Consider the following 17487-nt stretch of genomic DNA (forward strand, 5'->3'; position numbering starts at 1 on the left):
CTCTTTAGAGATGGGAAGAAGGAGGCGGCACTTGACCCTGACGCGGGGTAAAAAGGTGAGGGTGGAGGAGGCACAGGCAACTTTTGCAAGCGGCAAAGTTCTTCCCGCCGTTTGGCCGCCTTCCGGGCTACTGCAGGGTCCCGAGAAATCTAGTCTAGCCTTAGCCCCTGCCCCCAATACGGGTGCGTGTCCTCGGGCTGTGGGCCAGACAAAATTCGGGGTCTCCAGATGCTTTGTCGCAACAAGAATAGGATACAGGGCCGCGTACCAGGAGTCCCTTTCCCAGCGGACAGAAAACCACACCCGTGGCCGCATGGAGAAGAATCCACACTGCAACACTAGGGGGTGATCTCGGGCGCGGCGACTGAACCTCTCTCCCAGGATTCATTCACCTGAGCTGAAAAGAACCGGGGAAGACCTCAAGCCGCTGGAGGTTGGGCGGGGCGGAAACCCACAGTTCAGGAAATGAGTAGGGCGGAGCCGCGGCGGCCGCATCCCGTTACTAGAGGCGGGCCCGGCGCACGCAGGCGCAACTTCATGCCGGCTCTAGGACCCCGCGGACGCTTGGTGGGCCGCTCCGCAGTGCCTAACTGAGTCTAGGCCGCCTGAGTCACGGGCCCCGCCCTACGGAGCCGGACGCCGGCAGAGGCTCGGGAGCAGGACGGACGGACCGACCGACCGGAGGATCGGTGAGCGCCCGATCTGGATTACCCCTGTAGTCCGTAATCCCGGTCCTTGCGGGCCCCGTGTCCCACGAAACCCTTAAGTCCTGGTCTAGGGGTCCCCCAGACTCATGACCTCAGATTTGAAGCCCCAGTCTGTCTGGCACCCAGTTATCCCGCGCCGGGGACTCTTCCACCCTATGTCTCGGGATCTAAAATTCGAGCCCATGGATTTGAAAGGTACCCCATAAATTTCTGCCAGGTTCGAGTCCCCAGAACCACGATCCTTAGATCCGTTCTCCCAATTATAATGGGAACCCCGTTATCCTGGGCCCTGGGATTGGCACCCACTATCTAAGATCCGAACCTACAGAATCAACGGTGACATTGTAATCCCGCTGCTGGAAGTAACGAAACCCTCAAGCTGGGATTTCTTAAACCCTGCCCCACAGGCCTCCAGGTGGAGAATCTCTTATCCTGACCCGCCCACGACCCCTAAATTCAGTTCTGGAGCTCGGTCTCAGATTCGAGTGCTCAGACGCGTCAAAGATGCCTTACACCAACTTGGGGCCCCCCATCTTAAGAACCCCACCAGACCGGGACCCTTACTCTTTATGATGCCCATGCATAGACTCAGTCCAGGGTCACTTAAGCTAGACCATGAGATCCTTTGGACACAGAGAGGATTTCAAACCCGAGCCTCCGTCCCTTTCCCACCCATCCTAGAAGTATCCTCCTCCAGAAGCCCCGACCCCATTCCAAATGGACTTTCAAGCTCCAGCCGGAGAATAGGTCCCCGCCCGGAGGCCTCACATTACTCCCCCAAGTCCAGCTGCCAGAAATGCGTATTTTGCGTGGAGGGAGCGAGTTCAGTGGCGATGCGGCCTTGTGACCCCTTTTTTTACCCCCCTTAGGAATCTTAATTTGCAGCCATGTTCCTGGTTAACTCGTTCTTGAAGGGAGGCGGTGGCGGAGGAGGCGGGGGCCTGGGCGGGGGCCTGGGGAACGTGATCGGAGGTCTGATCAGCGGAGCCGGAGGTGGTGGAGGAGGCGGTGGCGGCGGCGGCGGCGGCGGCGGCGTCGGAGGAGGCGGTGGCGGAACTGCCATGCGCATTCTGGGCGGGGTCATTAGTGCCATCAGGTAAGGCGGGGCCGAAGAGGGGAGGGGCCTGGCGGAGGAGCATGTCCCACCAATTTAGATTGAGGTAACCTGGCGACACCTGCAGTCTTAATTAGGCTGGGCTGGGCCTGGGCTGCGGGATCTGCTTCGAGGGGGCGGATCTTAAGGAGGCTAATGGCCGCTCAGGAGGCGGGGCTTGACATGGGCGGAGTCTGACTTGAGGGAAAGATCTGATGGGGCGCGGCTGGGAGAGGTGGAACTTAATGGGGCTGGGCGAGGCCTGCTTCCTGCTACCCGGGAGACGAACGTTAGGGGGCGGAGCTAATGAGGCTTGGGGTCTCTTCATGGGGGCAAGACTTGGCTTATGGGCACGGCCGCGTGGCGGTCGAAGTTGGTCATTGAGCGGGTGGACCCAGAAGAGGCCGAGGTCTAATGGCATAGGGGAAATGATCTTGAAGGGGCTAGGTCTGGCTGGGAACTGTCTGGGTTAAAATGGAAATACGACCTGGTAGATGTGGACCTTGTAGATGTCGTTAGGGGCCCAATTTACCATGGCCCCCCTTCAAAGGGGTGGGAACTCATGGAACTGGGGTGGGATGTTGGGAAGACACAGACTTTTAGAAACCCATAGGATGGAGTACGTTCCTGGACAGAGAGAATCTGAGGAGAGTGGAGCCCCAGGAAGCTGGGTCAGAGCTTCTTTGAAGCGAGCTGTCAAAGGGGCTGAATCTGTTGAGGAATCTGCCATTGGGCAAGTGTGCCCTGGCCGGAGTGGGGCCTACTGTGGGGGCAGGGCTCTGAGTTTCCTGCCAGGTGTAACCAGGGCAGCAAAGATAGGGACAGGTGAGGACAAGGACAGATAAGTCAAGCAGAGGGAGAGGTAGGGAGGTGGTGGGCTGGGGTTTGCACCGTTGGGTTTCAAGGGCTGTTGCTGTCTTTGGAGGCCAGCCCACTGGTGCTAACTACTCCCTTACTTTTCTCCCCTCAGTGAGGCAGCTGCACAGTACAACCCTGAGCCTCCGGTAAGCTATTCTCAATAATCAGAGACCCTGTTTCTCACTCCAAGGCCTTTTCTAGCACCCATCATTGTCCCTTTGTCCCTCTTAAGAAATTCCTCTCATTAAGTCTCTCCCTTGCCATGTCCCCAAACTTAGTCATGTTCCCTGGACCATCTCTCATTCCTTTGATCACCCAGCCACCTAGTCCTCTCTGATTTTCCCACCTAGTGCTGTCCTGGCCAGGACACCCCTCCTCCACTTACCCTGAGATCTTCTCCCTCTGCAGCCTCCACGCACCCATTACTCCAACATTGAAGCCAATGAGAGTGAGGAAGTCCGTCAGTTCCGGAGGCTCTTTGCCCAGCTGGCTGGAGATGTAAGTAATCCTGGGCCCCCATCCTTGTCCTAACTCTTCCTTGCCTTCCTGTGGGCTGCCCTTGCACATACACTCAGCAGTGGCAACCCCCAAAGAATCCCCACTCTCCCTTGTGACACTCTTCCCATCCCTGACTTTTCTCCACAGGACATGGAGGTCAGCGCCACAGAACTCATGAACATTCTCAACAAGGTCGTAACCCGACGTGAGTCATTGGGCTCAACACATAGGGTGGGCTTAGAGTCATGGGCGCTGGGGTTGCTGTGACCTCTGACCTCTGACTTTCAACCTGTCTCCCACAGACCCTGATCTGAAAACTGATGGCTTTGGCATTGACACGTGTCGCAGCATGGTGGCCGTGATGGATGTATCCTTTGGGGCAATCTGACTGGAGCCCTGAGTGAAGAAGGAGTTTTGTGAGAGCACGCTTGGGACAGCCAGGATATAGCTTGCGTACCCACAAAAGTGGACATGCATATATCAGAACACACACCCAGGCTTGTGGCAATAAACATCAGCTGTCACAGCTGGCACTTCACAGACATCATGTTAAACAGGCAGATTTTTTTTTTTGAAGATTTTATTTATTCGTCAGAGAGAGAGCACAAGTAGGGGTCAGGGATAGGGAGAAGTAGTCTCCTTGGCAAGCAAGGAGCCTGATGTGGGACTCGATCCCAGGACCCTAGGATCATGACCTGCACCAAAGGCAGATGCTTAACCCTCTGAGCCACCCAGGCGTCCCAAACCAGCAGAATTGTTATAGTCCATTTTGTAGGTGATAAAACTGAGACTCAGAGAGAGGCAATCATTTGTCTAAAGGTATACAAAAAGAGGAAGTGGCAGGATAAGAATTTGGATTCAGGTCTTTTAGACTTGAGAGCCTAAGCTTATTTTCTTTCTTTTTTTTTAAGTAAGTGCTACCCAACATGGGGCTTGAACTGATGACCCAGAGATAAAGAGTCGCATGCTCTACTGACTGAGCCAGCCAGGCGTCCCAAGAACCCAACCTTATAACTGCTGTAGGTGTGGCCATATAATGCACATATATACAAGGGCACACTATATAGGTGAAGATACGTGAAGGTATGTTCACAGGAACACACATGCATATTTGCACATGGGCTAATCATCAGCTTATCTTGAATACATGCATGCTTCACACATAGGGAAAATGTAGACACACGTGTATTGTCATGTGATCACACGTGTCGCACTGAGTTCTACGAGCTTGGCTATGCTGCTTAGCAAGGTCTTTGAGCCTCTTGCCTCAATTTCCTAGTCTATAAAATGAAATGAGTGATAAGGGTTAAACTGAATTGGAGCCATATGCGAAGGGTTTAGCGCAGTGCATAGCACAGTAAGTGGTCTGTATGCACTAGCTGCTGCTATGATCCTAGGTAGATTTTCATCTCTGAATCGGTTTCTTCTCTGTCACTGGGAAATAATACTGGTGAGGCTGGTGTTTTAAGGATTCAGTGAGAAAAGTAACGTTCCTAAGAAGCTTAGCACTACCTGACATGTACTAGGTAACTTGATAAGTCTTGGCCATCATTATTATTGAGAGTTTATGAAACATTAACCCCTGAGCTAAAGGCTTTGTGTCATTCTGCTTGTATCACAAACCCAGCAGGTATGTACTGTCCTCGCCTGATTTTCTAGATATCCTTGTTTCTCACATGTCCTGACATTCATGAAATTGAATTGCTATTAAGAATTTTATAGGGGTGCCTAGATGGCTCAGTCGGTGAATCAACTGCTTTTGGCCCAGTTCATGATCTTAGGATCCTGGAATCAAGTCTCACATTGGGTTCCTTGCTCAGCGGGGAGTCTGCTGCTCCCTCTTCCCCTCGGCTCATGTATGTCTGTATGTCTGTCCTGTTCTCTCCCTCTCAAATAAAGAAGTAAAAATTAAGGGAAAAAAAGAATTTTTTAAATGATGGGGCACCTGGGTGGCTTAGTTAGTTAAAGCTTCTGTCTTTGGCTCAGGTCATGATCCTGGAGTTCCAGGATAGAGCCCCACAGTAGTGGCATTGGGTTCCCTGCTCAGCAGGGAGTCTGCTGCTCCCTCTTCCTCTGCTCCTCCCCCTGCTCCCTCTCTCTCTCTCTCCCTCTCTCAAGTAAAAATTTTTTTAAAGATTTGTTTATTTATTTATTTGACAGAGAGAAAGTTAGTTCACAAGTAGACAGCAGCAGGCAGAGAGAGGGAAGCAGGCTCCCCGCTGAGCCGAGAGCCTGACGCGGGCGGGGCTCGATCCCAGGACCCTAAGATCATGACCTGAGCTGAAGGCAGTCTCCATCCACTGAGCCACCCAGGTGCCCCCTCAAATTAAATCTTTTAAAATCATGGATAGGGGTGCCTGGGTGACTCAGTGGGTTAAAGCCTCTGCCTTCAGCTCAGGTCATGATTTCAGGGTCCTGGGATGGAGCCCCGCATTGGGGGCTCTGCTCAGCAGGGAGCCTGCTTTCCTTCCTCTTTCTCTGCCTGACTCTCTGCCTACTTGTGACCTCTGTCTGTCAAATAAATAAAATCTTAAAAAAAAATAACATAATGCATAAAAACACAAAAATGCTGGAACTTTAAAAAGAATTTGGTAAATGAGCTAGTTACTATTTTCAAGTGAGGAATTTATAGAGAAGCTCAATGTAATTCCCCATGATTATGGTTATGCTTATTAACTTATTTTTAATTTTATTTTACTGAAAAATAAAATATTTATATAGTAATCTCTATACCCAATATGGGGCTCAAGCTCATGACCCTGAGATCAAGAGTTACATGCAATTCCAACTGGGCCAGCCAGGAGCCCCCAAAATGAAATAGGAACTAAACTCTCTATGGATAAAAAGAAAAGTCAAGGGACGCCTGGGTGGCTCAGTTGGTGAAGCAGCTGCCTTCGGCTCAGGTCATGATCCCAGCGTCCTGGGATCAAGTCCCACATCGGGCTCCTTGCTCAGCAGGGAGCCTGCTTCTCCCTCTGCCTCTGCCTGCCATTCAGTCTGCCTGTGCTCACTCTCTCCCCTCTCTCTCTCTGATAAATAAATAAAATCTTTAAAAAAAAATAAAAGTCAAACTCTATCCAGCGTGACCTGACAGGTGGGATAGGAGCTGGGGTTTTAGCCCAGGTTCCCCTGCTCGGTCATGATCACGGTGCGTAGAGTGTGTGCGCCTGGGTACAGTCATCACGCTATTCTTAACACCCTTCCACCAGAGTGACACCACCGGCAAATTGGGCTTCCAAGAATTCAAGTACTTATGGAACAACATTAAAAAGTGGCAGGTGTGTGGCGACCTCAAACTCAAAGCCCCTCAAGCCAAGAAGACGCCACGCCCCGCGATGTTCAGTTGAATCCTTCCCTCCCTGTCCCCACAGGCCATCTACAAACAGTTTGACGTTGACCGTTCAGGTACCATCTGCAGCAGTGAACTCCCAGGGGCCTTTGAGGCAGCAGGTATGGCTGGCAGCAAAATGGTCTGACGGGGGTGGGATTGGTAAGGCAGCCCCATCTCCCCACCGTGAGCTGGTCTGAGCCTGAATCCTAGGGGTGGGAGTGGGTCTGGCCTTGTGGCGCCAACACCTGAGAAAAGGAAACCATTCCCAGGGTTCCACCTTAATGAACATCTCTACAACATGATCATCCGACGCTACTCGGATGAAGGAGGGAACATGGATTTTGACAACTTCATCAGCTGCCTGGTCAGGCTGGATGCGATGTTCCGTGAGTGACACCTCAGGTCCCTTCCTGGGCGGGGATTTGTTCCACCTCTGGCCAGGGTCTCCTCTGAGCCTCACCCTGAGGCAAGCAACTTCAGGGACATCAACAGCCCCGGTTCTTGCCTGCCCTCACATCACTCACAGTCCATTGGAGGAGAAGCAAATCACCAGTGACCGCTCAGAATGGATACGGGAAGCTCAGGGCTATGATCAGGCCTGGGAGGAGAAGCTCAGCTCTGAGTGGGTTTCGATTTATGAATGGGAAAGCCCAGTGAGCTGTCTGAACCTAGGAGGCACCTGATGCAGACTAAAGGGTCCAGAAGGGCTTCCGGGAGAAGGACAGGTATGAATCGAGGGATGAGGAGGCGTGACCCAAGGAGAGAGCCAGGACAAGTATTGATGTGGGAACAGCCCCAGTGAAGGGAAAGAGAAGGTGGTGCTTCTGGTGTTTTTTTGTTGAACTCCATTCTGAATGCTGGAGACGGGTGGGGGATGTAGAGGCTGGGAGGGGTTGGTAGGGGCTGGACATGAATGCACTGAATCCTAAGACCACTGAGAAGTGGGAATTATTGTCCCCATTTTCTGGAGGAGGAACTTAGGTTTCAAGGAAGCAAAACTGTTTGCTCCCAGCCACTCAGCTAGGAAGTTGCAAAGTCAGAATTTGAACTTGGATCTGAGAGAACTGAAGAAAAGGAAGCAGGAGCAATGGGCACAGTCAGGCCATGCGAGGCTGTGAGTGTCATGTTCAGGGGTGCTCAGACCATTCCTGGGGGCAATGGAGAACCATAGCAGGTTCTAGGCAGAGGAGGGACGGGGTCAGGTTTGGCTTTAGGAAGATGTCTCAGAGGACAAAGCATTTAAACCATGGGTAGAGAAAAAGGGGCAGGTATGTCAGGGACATGAGGGGAAAGGGGAATGGACAATAAGGGCAGATGATTCCCAGAGTCACTATGAGAAGGCCCAAGAAATGGCCACTGGATTCACCAGCAAGGGGGCCAACAGGAACTGCACAGAGTGCAGTGTCCAGGACACCATGTGTGTAGACACCTGAGGGTGGTAACCAAGTTGTTAGTGAAGGAGCAAAGACAGTGTAGACCTCGGTTTGCCTAGGTTTCGCTTTGGGTGGGGAACCCGGAGGCAGGGTTCAGGACAGGAGTGGGGACTACACCAGACTGGGAGCAGAAAGTGCAGCCTGCAGAGCTTCCTTCCAGTAGCCTGTTTGGGCTGGAGCTAGAGGACTTGGCCCTGAGAGGTCTGTGGGAGGTTGGGGCTTGGGCAGAGGTGTGGCACAGGGGAGTATAAGGAGGCCATTACTGGGGGGGTGGGGCTCAAGGGTTCAATCCTGATACTCCTGGGGCACATCACTTCACTTCTCTGTGCCTTGTTTTACAATGACACTTACCTCACAGAATTCGATTACATGGGTTAATAATTCCTGGAAAAGCAATTTATACAGTGCTTGGCACAGAGTAAGAACTCAATAAAGTGCTAGCCATTATTTTATTATTTTTTAAAAGATTTTACTTATTCGAGAAAGAGGGAGAGAGGGAGCGGGCGGGGAGAGGGAGAAGCAGGCTCCCTGCTGAGCGGGGAGCCCAATGTGGGGCTTGATCCCAGGACCCTGGGATCACAACCTGAGCCAAAGGTAGATGCTTAACCTGTTGAGCCACCCAGGTGCCCCTATTTTACCATGTACATATATTTTTTAATTAAATTAAGTAAACTTTGTATGTAATGTGGGGCTTGAACTCATGCATGACCTGGAGATCAAGAGTCGCATGCTATACCAGCTGAACATGACAGGTGGCCCAAGTGCTAGACGTTACTATCATCATACCATATATTAGTATATTTTTATCTTTTTTTTTTTTTAGATTTTATTTTTAAGTAATTTCCACACCTGACATGGGGCTCAAACTTACAATACTGAGATCCAGAGTCATATGCCCTACAGACCAAGCCAGCCAGGTGCCCCTGTATATTTTTATCCTAAAAGCCAAATCCCCCAACCCTTTACTTCTCTAGGGGCCTTCAAATCTCTTGACAAGGATGGCACTGGACAAATTCAGGTGAACATCCAGGAGGTAAGAACTCCCGTTCTGGGATGTGGGTGCCCAGCAGGGGACTCTCCCCTCAGCTCCTTGTACCAGCTTGGAGCCTGGGCTCCCTCCCTCCCATTTTGCCAACAACCTTTGGGGGAGAGCAGAGAAAGGTGTCTGCTGTTCTTTGGTTCCCTGTTCTCACCCTGTGCCTTCCTCTCTCCAGTGGCTGCAGCTGACGATGTATTCCTGAACGGGAACCCCAGACTTGCCCCCTCATAGCCTTGCTACGGGAGTCACCTCGGATTCCTCCGTCTCTCCCAGGGCTGAGCCAGGCTGCAGTCTCATCTTCATGGATCCTGCTGACCCGCAGGTCTTTTGGTTCCCCCAGCCCTTGGCACTCGGCTTCTCAGTCAACGGCCAGGGCCCAACATGCCCCAACGTGCCATGCCCCGAGTTACCCATGGCTCTGAGACTCTCTATCACACCCTGCCCTGAGGGTCACCCCATCCCTGACACAGCCATCCCATATCCACTCCATAACGTCTCTTATGCACTTGTGCCAAACCCAACCCTTATGTTGCTTCCACACCCTAGGGGCCATTCTCTTGGTTCCGGGAGGGTCACTGTACACACTCTGGCACACCTGCTCAGAGTCACCACCCTGGCAGCCAAACTCTAGGCCGGAACGGGCCTGGGCACCCCCGTGCCTTCATCTGCACTCTGCTCTCAGCCTTCCAGGTCCAGGAGGAAATAAAAGCATCCCGATTGCTGCTCTCTCTGAGATCTGCCTCCTGTTCTGAGCGTTGAGGGCTAGTTCTGTCTCTTTCAGGGGCAGAGGGAAGTCTAGGTTCTAGAGGGTGGGGGTGGCTTGATCTGTCTCCATGTCTGTCCTCAGGCCTGGATCTGCATGTTTCCTAGTCCTTTTTCTCATACTGGATTCTAGTTGAGCTGCAGTCTTGTTCTTGATGAGATCCCTTCCAGATCCTGTGGAGGCTGAGACTGGGACCCAGAAGCCTGGGCAATCTCTGCTGCTGCTGCAAGAGCCAGGCTCTTGGGAGGTCTCAGTGCCACCCCTGTCCCACCGACCCCGCCCCTGGCCTTACTCTGTTCCCCAAGGCCATGCTTGCTCCCTCTTGCTCCTGAGTCTGTCCTCACTTGCCTCTGCCTCTGTTGTGTCATGGACCATGCGCAGTACCTTCCTCTCCACCTTCAGGCCTCCACAGGGAGAGGGGCTGCCTTCCCAGAATAGAACCCCTCTCAAATTCAAGGACATGATCCCAGATCCCTAGGCCCTAAGAGACAGCCCAGGGGTACTGTTTCGGGTCCCTAGCTCCTCAGGAGGGCTGAGAGACAACAACATCATTCAAGGAGCCTTGTGTAGCAGTAGTAATCCTCTAGCAGGAGGGACTCAGGGCTGGGGGTGGGGGGGACACCAACAAACAGAGGCCACAGCTGGGCTGGGTTCCCCAAGAAGCCAGCACATTTATTGATGCTTGTTCAGGTTCTGCAAGCTTCTTGGTCTCACTTCTGGTGAGGGAAGGAGGCCCAGCCAAGGAAGTAGAGGCTATAGACGGTGCCTAGGGAGGGAGTAAGGGGACACAGCGTGAGATCCTAATTGCCTCCCTGGACCACATCTCTGCTTTTAAGCCCCTCTGCAGGCTTCTCAGTCACCAGTCTGGATCCCAGCTCCCTTCCCAAACTGTCCTTCAGGTGGAGAATTCCCTAGCCTTGCTCCAAACCTGGCTGCCAACTTCCTCCACAATTCCTGCCTGGACCCCAAAGCCCCTCCTGGGACAGCAGCCCAAGCCCTAGGTGCTCCCTCCCTCCCTACATGCTATGTGGACTCCTGGACCCTGCCCCCCAACCTGGCCAGCCCAGAACCCAATCCCCTCCCCTAAGCCCCTGCCCAGCCACTAGCCCTCTCCCCAAACTCAGCAAGCTCACTCCAGCTGAGCCCCTCCTCCTCCCCCAGCAGCTCAGGCGGCGGTGGCCCCGCACTCACCCCCTACACAGAGCCCCATGGTCACTCGGTACAGGATGTTGTCGGTTCCCCCGCCCTTCAAGTGCACCGGGAGGTCATTGTCCGCCTGGGTAGTGGAGGCGTCAGATGAGAAAGGGGTACAGGTTGCTCTGTGGACTGTTCCCCGTTTCCCCCTACTCCACTCCAGGACAGAGCCTGAGGTCTGGGTTCTTCCCCTTACCCCGCCCCGCCTCTGCTCCGCCTACCTGGAAGAGTTTCTGTTTCTCAGCCACTCGGTTCTGGAATCGGTTCCGGGTAGTTGAGCTGAAAGAGCGAACCAGCGCCTGGGAGACCTGGCGGGGAGGGAATCGGAGACACCTGAAAGGGTGTCCCCAAAGGGTCTGGCTGGGGGGCGAGGGGATGGGCACGCTGAGGCCTGACACCGGGATGGCCCTCTTCCTTGCGTGGGTCTCAAAGGCAAGAATCGAACTGTCGGTATGAGGAAGGGAAGGGGTTCTGTCCAGAAAGGCCCAGAAAAGGGGATTCGCGCCTGGAGGTTTCCCGATTGTCTAGGGGGTCCTGGAAGAAAAGCAGACCCAGAAGGGACACTTGATCTGCGGGTTCAAGTCCCAAGATGGCGGGGTTTTGCTTTTTTGGTGGGGAGGGTTTCCTAGATTAACGGGAGAGGCCCAAGTCCCGGGAATGATCTGTCCTGGGTCTGGGTGCCTAGCGGGGTTACCATACTGCCTAAGAAGTCCGGGGTGGGGGTGGGGGGCGAGAAGCGGTGTTAAGTTCCCACCGCCTAGGTCCCGAGGTGTTAAAAGGGGCCCTGGATGAAGGGAAGAAGCTCAAACCGGGGCGTTGGGCCATGTTAGGGGTCCTAGGCTGTCTCAGAATCCCTGGGTTATAGGAGGCGGGGGTTGAGGGTCTCAGGCTGTTTAGAAGGGGGTCCGGAGCCCTGAGGGGGGCTCACGTTCCAAGTCCCCGGATCCCGGGATGTTTAGAATCTCCTATTGGGGCGAGGGCTTCCGGTTGGGTTTCCCAGCCCGGCCCTTGGGGGGCCCTCACCCGCAGGGCCCTCATTCTGCGTCCTCCTCTTCGGCCGGAGTCACCTCCCCTCTCGGCCCAAGGACACTCAACGCCCTCCCCTCCCCGGGGAATCCCAGGCCACGCCCTCGGCGTGCCGCGTGACCGCCCTGTCCCAGGTCTGCGCTGGCGGGTGGGGTGTGGGGGAAGCCGGGTGAATCCCGCTGCCAGATTCGGGTTCGTGTAATAGGCGCGCGGAGGGGACACCCCAGTCCCGCCCCCACGCCAAAAGGCACGAAGCATCCATCTGTTACTCGGAATTTCTGCTGGTCCAAGTGGAAAGGAAAACGGAACCAGGGAATACATTTTTGGTTTGTTTCTTCGGAGATACCCGTCTGGGGCAAGTGCAGTTCCTTTCCCGGGATCTCTCAGATTTCTCCTTACCGGAGTTGGTATTGGAGAGCGAGTGAGGGAGCATAAAAACGAGTTCCAACTTCTCGTTCTACCTACATAGACTGTAAAATTGCGTCTCCGAGCCTGTAGATAGTGACCGTCTCTGTAACGTGGGGGCTGAGTCAGGATCTCCCTCCGAGGTGTGTTGAGAGCATTAAATGACCTCATAGAACAGCATAACCGAGCTAACAGTTATAATCTTGATAATAACTTGCAAACTTACTGCCTAACTGAGCTAATAACAACTGCAAGAAAGGAGAGCTCTTATTTTTACTGCTTTCGAGCGGCAGGCTTGTTAAAAAGCAAATTTAACTGAGTCAATGTGAAGATCTGAAAGATTTCATTAAATGATTCATGAATGGGCAGGATGTCATCCAGCGAATGTTAGGGAGCGCCCTGAAGCTACAGAAAAGGAAAGGCTTTGAAAGGCCTGGGGAGGGGGATTAGCAAAGAATACATTGTTTTAGGTTAGGTTTCCCTCTTAAAGAGGATGGTTGGGGTTTATGGAATTACCTCCTAGTGTTGACCAGTTAAATTCCCCATATGTTCCTGGGGGAAACTACGGTTAGGTTAAGTATTAAGTCTTGGTTTACTGAAGTGGGGCCTTGGCACAAGTAACCCTATCTTGGGCCTGTGATTTTTCTTTTTAACATATATATAAAATAAGATCTTAGGGCAATTGGGTGGTTCAGTGGGTTAAGCCTCTGCCTCGCCTCGGGTCATGATCTCAGGGTCCTGGGTTAGAGGCTTGCATTGGGCTCTCTGCTCCATGGGGAGCCTGCTTCACCCTCTCTCTCTACCTGCCTCTGCCTGCTTGTGATCTCTCTCTCTCTGTCAAATAAATAAATTAATTAATTTAAAAAAATCTTAAATAAATAAATAAAATCTTTAAAAAAGTATTAAGCACTGAGCAAAGATTCATCTGCTAAATTAGCCTACTGTAGCTTTTATTTTTTTTTAAGATTTATTTATTTATTTGACAGAGAGAGATTACAAGTAGGCAGAGAGGCAGGCAGAGAGAGAGAGGAGGAAGCAGGCTCCCTGCTGAGCAGAGAGCCTGATGCGGGACTCCATTCCAGGACCCTGAGATCAAGACCCAAGCCGAAGGCAGCGGCTTAACCCACTGAGCCACCCAGGCGCCCCCTACTGTAGCTTTTAAATGGAAATGTCTAATGTATCAAATTTATAAGCATGGTTTGAAAGTGTTAAGGGAGTTTAATTGCTATAAAAGCTCTCTTTAAAAGAGATTGTTAAACCCTTTTAGGCTATGCCACAGTCATGACTAAAACCACTAGGGCAGCCGTACTTAACCCTGGCAGCACATCAGGATTAAACAGATATGAATATAGATAAATAATGTATTTCTTAACTGTCTTAAGGTAATAAGGTACAAATATGATACCTTTTACTCCCAAATACTTTACTCCCAAATACTTCAGCTTTTCCCAACTTTCCCAAATACTTGTATTTCCTAAAAACAAGGACACCCTGTTACATAACCACTGCACAATCATCAAAATCAGGAAATTAATACTAACACGACATTATTATCTAATTCACAGAATTTTTTTTTAAAGATTTTATTTATTTGACAGACAGAGACCACAAGTAGGCAGAGAGGCAGGCAGAGAGAGAGGAAGGGAAGCAGGCTCCCCACTGAGCAGAGAGCCCAATGCGGGGCTCGATCCCAGGACCCCGGGATCATGACCTGAGCTGAAGGCAGAGGCTCAACCCACTGAGCCACCCAGGTGCCCCTCACAGAATTTTTTTTTTTAATTCACCCACTGCCCCACAAATAAAAAGAGAAATGAATCCAAGATTCAATCCAAGATTCAATCTATAAATTGTCGGTCATCTGATTTTTCATTTTTTTAAGTGCTTATCTGTTAGAGATACATACGTAAATATGAAATATGATGTTGGAATTTGCTTTAAAATACTTCAATAAAGGGGAAAAAGGAGCTTAATGGGGCAACTACATGAAAAACACTATAATGGTGATCATTGTTGAAGCAGGTGATGGGTCCTTTCTGCTTTTCTGCTTGAAATTTTCCATAGTAAAAGAAATATTAACTAAGCATAAAAACACTTGAGAGAGATATATATATAATCACTAGACATGAGACATATATATATATTAAGCATAAAAACACTTGATATATATATCAAATATATATATTTGATATATATATTTAATTTGATATATATATTAACTTAATTTTAAGTAAGCATAAAAACACTTGGTATATACCAAGTGTTATATATATATATATATATATATATATATATATATATATATATATGACTCATGTCTAGTGTTTGGCTTGGTCTCAGCTGGAGCAATGGGGAGTGGTGGCTAGCCTGGGCTTGCCTACAGGGCTGGGAGTCACAGAGTTCACAAGAGTAGCAAAAGGGGAAAGTCTCCACCGACAAACATTTTTCAATCCTGTTCGTGTCAGAATGGCTAATGTACTACTGCTTTTGGCCAAAATGGCTAATGTACACGGACATCCCCTTACCAAGGCTGACTTGGCTACTGCTAACTAAAAAATTATTCTGACACTTATTAAAATGCAAAGGCAGACTTTGTTCAGGACAATTATAATATAGGGACTACTGCAAGGGAGATTTTTTTGGCAGTTGGGGAAAGAGATTGGGCTCAACTCTGAATACAAGGAAAAGTGGGATTTAGAGCCAAAGTGGGTGGCAGTGGATGGAAAATTACAAAAAGGGTAGGGTAATTCTTTGCTAAATAGACCTAACAGAATTCTTTCTGAAGGCTGGTCAGGGTGACCAAATATTATCTTGGGGTGTTGGGGGAATGAAGAATTTGGTCAGGTGTGAAGGATGATCAGATGTGGGGTTTCAGGAGGTTCTGGTTAAACTGACTTAGCAAGATTCTTGCTAAAACTGGACTCTATGAGGATAGAGAGAGAGGCTCAAGGTCAGGACAACTCAAGCAAAGGGCTCAGAGATGCAATAGATAACTGACAGTCTACCTCTTAGCCAGCTCAGCTTCCTTAGGCACCCATCTAAACACAGTTGAGCTCTCTTAAAATAACAATAACTCTGTATTTTTACCTATTCCTGTTCATGGAAGGAGTTTTACTTTTCCCCAGAATGAGAAGAAGCACAGTCCCAAGAGTCATTGTATCCATCACAGCGTATATTAATCACTCCTCAAATTCTGTCACAAAACTTGTTTTAAGGGGCACCTGGGTGTCTCAGTTGGTTAAATGACTGCCTTCAGCTCAGATCATGATCCTGGAGTCTGGGGATCGAGTCCCGCACTGGGCTCCCAGCTCTGCAGGGAGTCTGCTTCTCCCTCTGACCTTCTCGTCTCTCATGCTCTCTCTCACTCTCAAATAAATAAAATATATTTTTAAAAATATTTTATTTATTTATTTGACATCCAGAGATCACAAGGAGGCAGAGAGGCAGGCAGAGAGAGAGGAGGAAGCAGGCTCCCTGCTAAGCAGGGAGCTTGATCCGGGGCTGGATCCCAAGACCCTGGGATCATGACCTGAGCCGAAGGCAGAGGCTTTAACACACTGAGTCACCCAGGTGCTCCTGTCAAATAAAGAATCTTTAAAAAGAGGGACGCCTGGGTGGCTCAGTTGTTTGAGCAGCTGCCTTCGGCTCAGGTCATGATCCCAGCGTCCTGGGATCGAGTCCCACATCAGGCTCCTTGCTCGGCAGGGAGTCTGCTTCTCCCTCTGCGTCTGCCTGTGTTCACTCTCTCTCCCTCTCTCTCTCTGACAAATAAATAAAATCTTAAAAAAAAAAAAAAAGAATCTTTAAAAAGAGGGGCGCCTGGGTGGCTCAGTGGTTTAAAGCCTCTGCCTTCAGCTCAGGTCATGATCCCAGGGTCCTGGGATCGAGCCCCGCATCAGGCTCTCTGCTCAGCAGGGAGCCTGCTTCCTCCTTTCTCTCTACCTGCCTCTCTGCCTACTTGTGATCTCTGTCTGTCAAATAAACAAATAAAATATTTAATATATATATTTAAAAAATCTTTAAAAAGAAAGAGAGAGAGAGTACCTTAAGATGACACCACATTGGAAGGTAAGATACTTTTTTTTCTTTTCATCTTTTGTAATGTGGAGCATAGTTCTTTTTCCTCCCATGTTGAAACAGATTGCTGTGGCTTTGGCTAATGATCGATGTTAAGTTCGGATACAGGGACCGTGTTGTATGAAAAAACCCTCAATGCACACTTATCCAGGTGAGACATGGGAACTAAGGAAGTAGTGAATTATGCCCGTATTTCATACTGACTCGGGAGCATTTGCTGTTCACCCCTTGAGTGGAGTGGAGAGCAGCATAATTTTCTTTGTTTGGGTTTTTTTTTTCTTTTTTCTTTTTTCTTTTTCTTTCTTTCCTTTTTTTTTTTTTGTGTGTGCATGATCTCTTGGTTTATTATGAAAACATATTTGACTCTGCATTGGTTAAACATGCATACAAAATGATTCTCCGCTGCATAGCAACTGTCTGGGCTGCTTCCTGTCTTACCCACCTCTGGGCTGTTTGTCACCCTGGAAAACAGTGTAGCTTTTCTATTTATCCATTTCTTGTTGACCTAGACTCCATTGCATCCCCAGCATCTGGCACACAGGTGGATTTGGTAAATATTTGTTGAAGAAAATGTAACCCAAATGTTCTCTCATTTGCTCACTCCCACACGTTTCTTTGTTTGTTTTTTAAGATTTTATTTATTTATTTGACAGAGAGAGGTCACAAGCAAGCAGAGAGAGAGAGAGAGAGAGGAGGAGGAGGAAGCAGGCTCCCTGCCGAGTAGAGAGCCCGATGGGGCACTCGATCCCAGGACTCTGGGATGATGACCTGAGCCGACGGCAGAGGCCTAACCCACTGAGCCACCCAGGCACCCCTCCCACACATTTAATAAAGGAGGACCTCAGGGCTTGTCTTAGTTCTAAGTACCTAATTTGTGGGGATAGTGCAAAATGAAAATGCGGCAGCCCTTCATGAAACAGCAGGAAAAAAGTGCCTTAAGAGTACTAAAACAGGGGCGCCTGGGTGGCTCAGTGGTTAAGCCGCTGCCTTCGCGCTCGGGTCATGATCTCAGGGTCCTGGGATCGAGCCCCGCATGGAGCCCGCATTGGGCTCTCTGCTCAGTGGG

At 50.3% G+C, this 17487-nt stretch overlaps 2 protein-coding genes across 2 annotated transcripts; one reads left to right on the forward strand and one right to left on the reverse strand.

Annotated features, from left to right (window-relative positions):
- Window positions 1-493: 493 nt before the first annotated feature.
- Window positions 494-9692, forward strand: CAPNS1 (calpain small subunit 1). The gene is made up of 11 exons (XM_082708820.1): window positions 494-689; window positions 1577-1803; window positions 2771-2804; window positions 3067-3156; window positions 3304-3361; window positions 3459-3523; window positions 6366-6434; window positions 6528-6606; window positions 6757-6873; window positions 8895-8953; window positions 9135-9692. Exons 2-11 carry the CDS (start codon window positions 1595-1597, stop codon window positions 9159-9161), a joined length of 807 nt encoding a protein of 268 aa, XP_082564946.1. The 5' UTR covers window positions 494-689; window positions 1577-1594; the 3' UTR covers window positions 9162-9692.
- Window positions 9693-10369: 677 nt separating this feature from the next.
- Window positions 10370-12127, reverse strand: COX7A1 (cytochrome c oxidase subunit 7A1). The gene is made up of 4 exons (XM_082708819.1): window positions 11940-12127; window positions 11138-11224; window positions 10914-10998; window positions 10370-10488 (listed from the first exon to the last, which is right to left on the reverse strand). Exons 1-4 carry the CDS (start codon window positions 11952-11954, stop codon window positions 10433-10435), a joined length of 243 nt encoding a protein of 80 aa, XP_082564945.1. The 5' UTR covers window positions 11955-12127; the 3' UTR covers window positions 10370-10432.
- Window positions 12128-17487: the final 5360 nt, after the last annotated feature.

This window comes from Mustela nivalis (assembly GCF_964662115.1).
Source record: "Mustela nivalis genome assembly, chromosome: 18".
NCBI classification, from domain to species: domain Eukaryota; kingdom Metazoa; phylum Chordata; class Mammalia; order Carnivora; family Mustelidae; genus Mustela; species Mustela nivalis.

Coding starts and splice junctions, on each gene's coding strand:
- COX7A1 (XM_082708819.1), bottom strand. Junction 10,999..11,137: donor AGAAACAGAAACTCTTCCAG/GTAGGCGGAGCA, acceptor TCCACTACCCAG/GCGGACAATGACCTCCCGGT. Junction 10,489..10,913: donor CATGGGGCTCTGTGTAGGGG/GTGAGTGCGGGG, acceptor CTCCCTCCCTAG/GCACCGTCTATAGCCTCTAC.
- CAPNS1 (XM_082708820.1), top strand. CDS start 1,595: ATGTTCCTGGTTAACTCGTTCTTGAAGGGAGGCGGTGGCGGAGGAGGC. Junction 2,805..3,066: donor AGTACAACCCTGAGCCTCCG/GTAAGCTATTCT, acceptor CTCCCTCTGCAG/CCTCCACGCACCCATTACTC. Junction 6,607..6,756: donor AGGGGCCTTTGAGGCAGCAG/GTATGGCTGGCA, acceptor AACCATTCCCAG/GGTTCCACCTTAATGAACAT.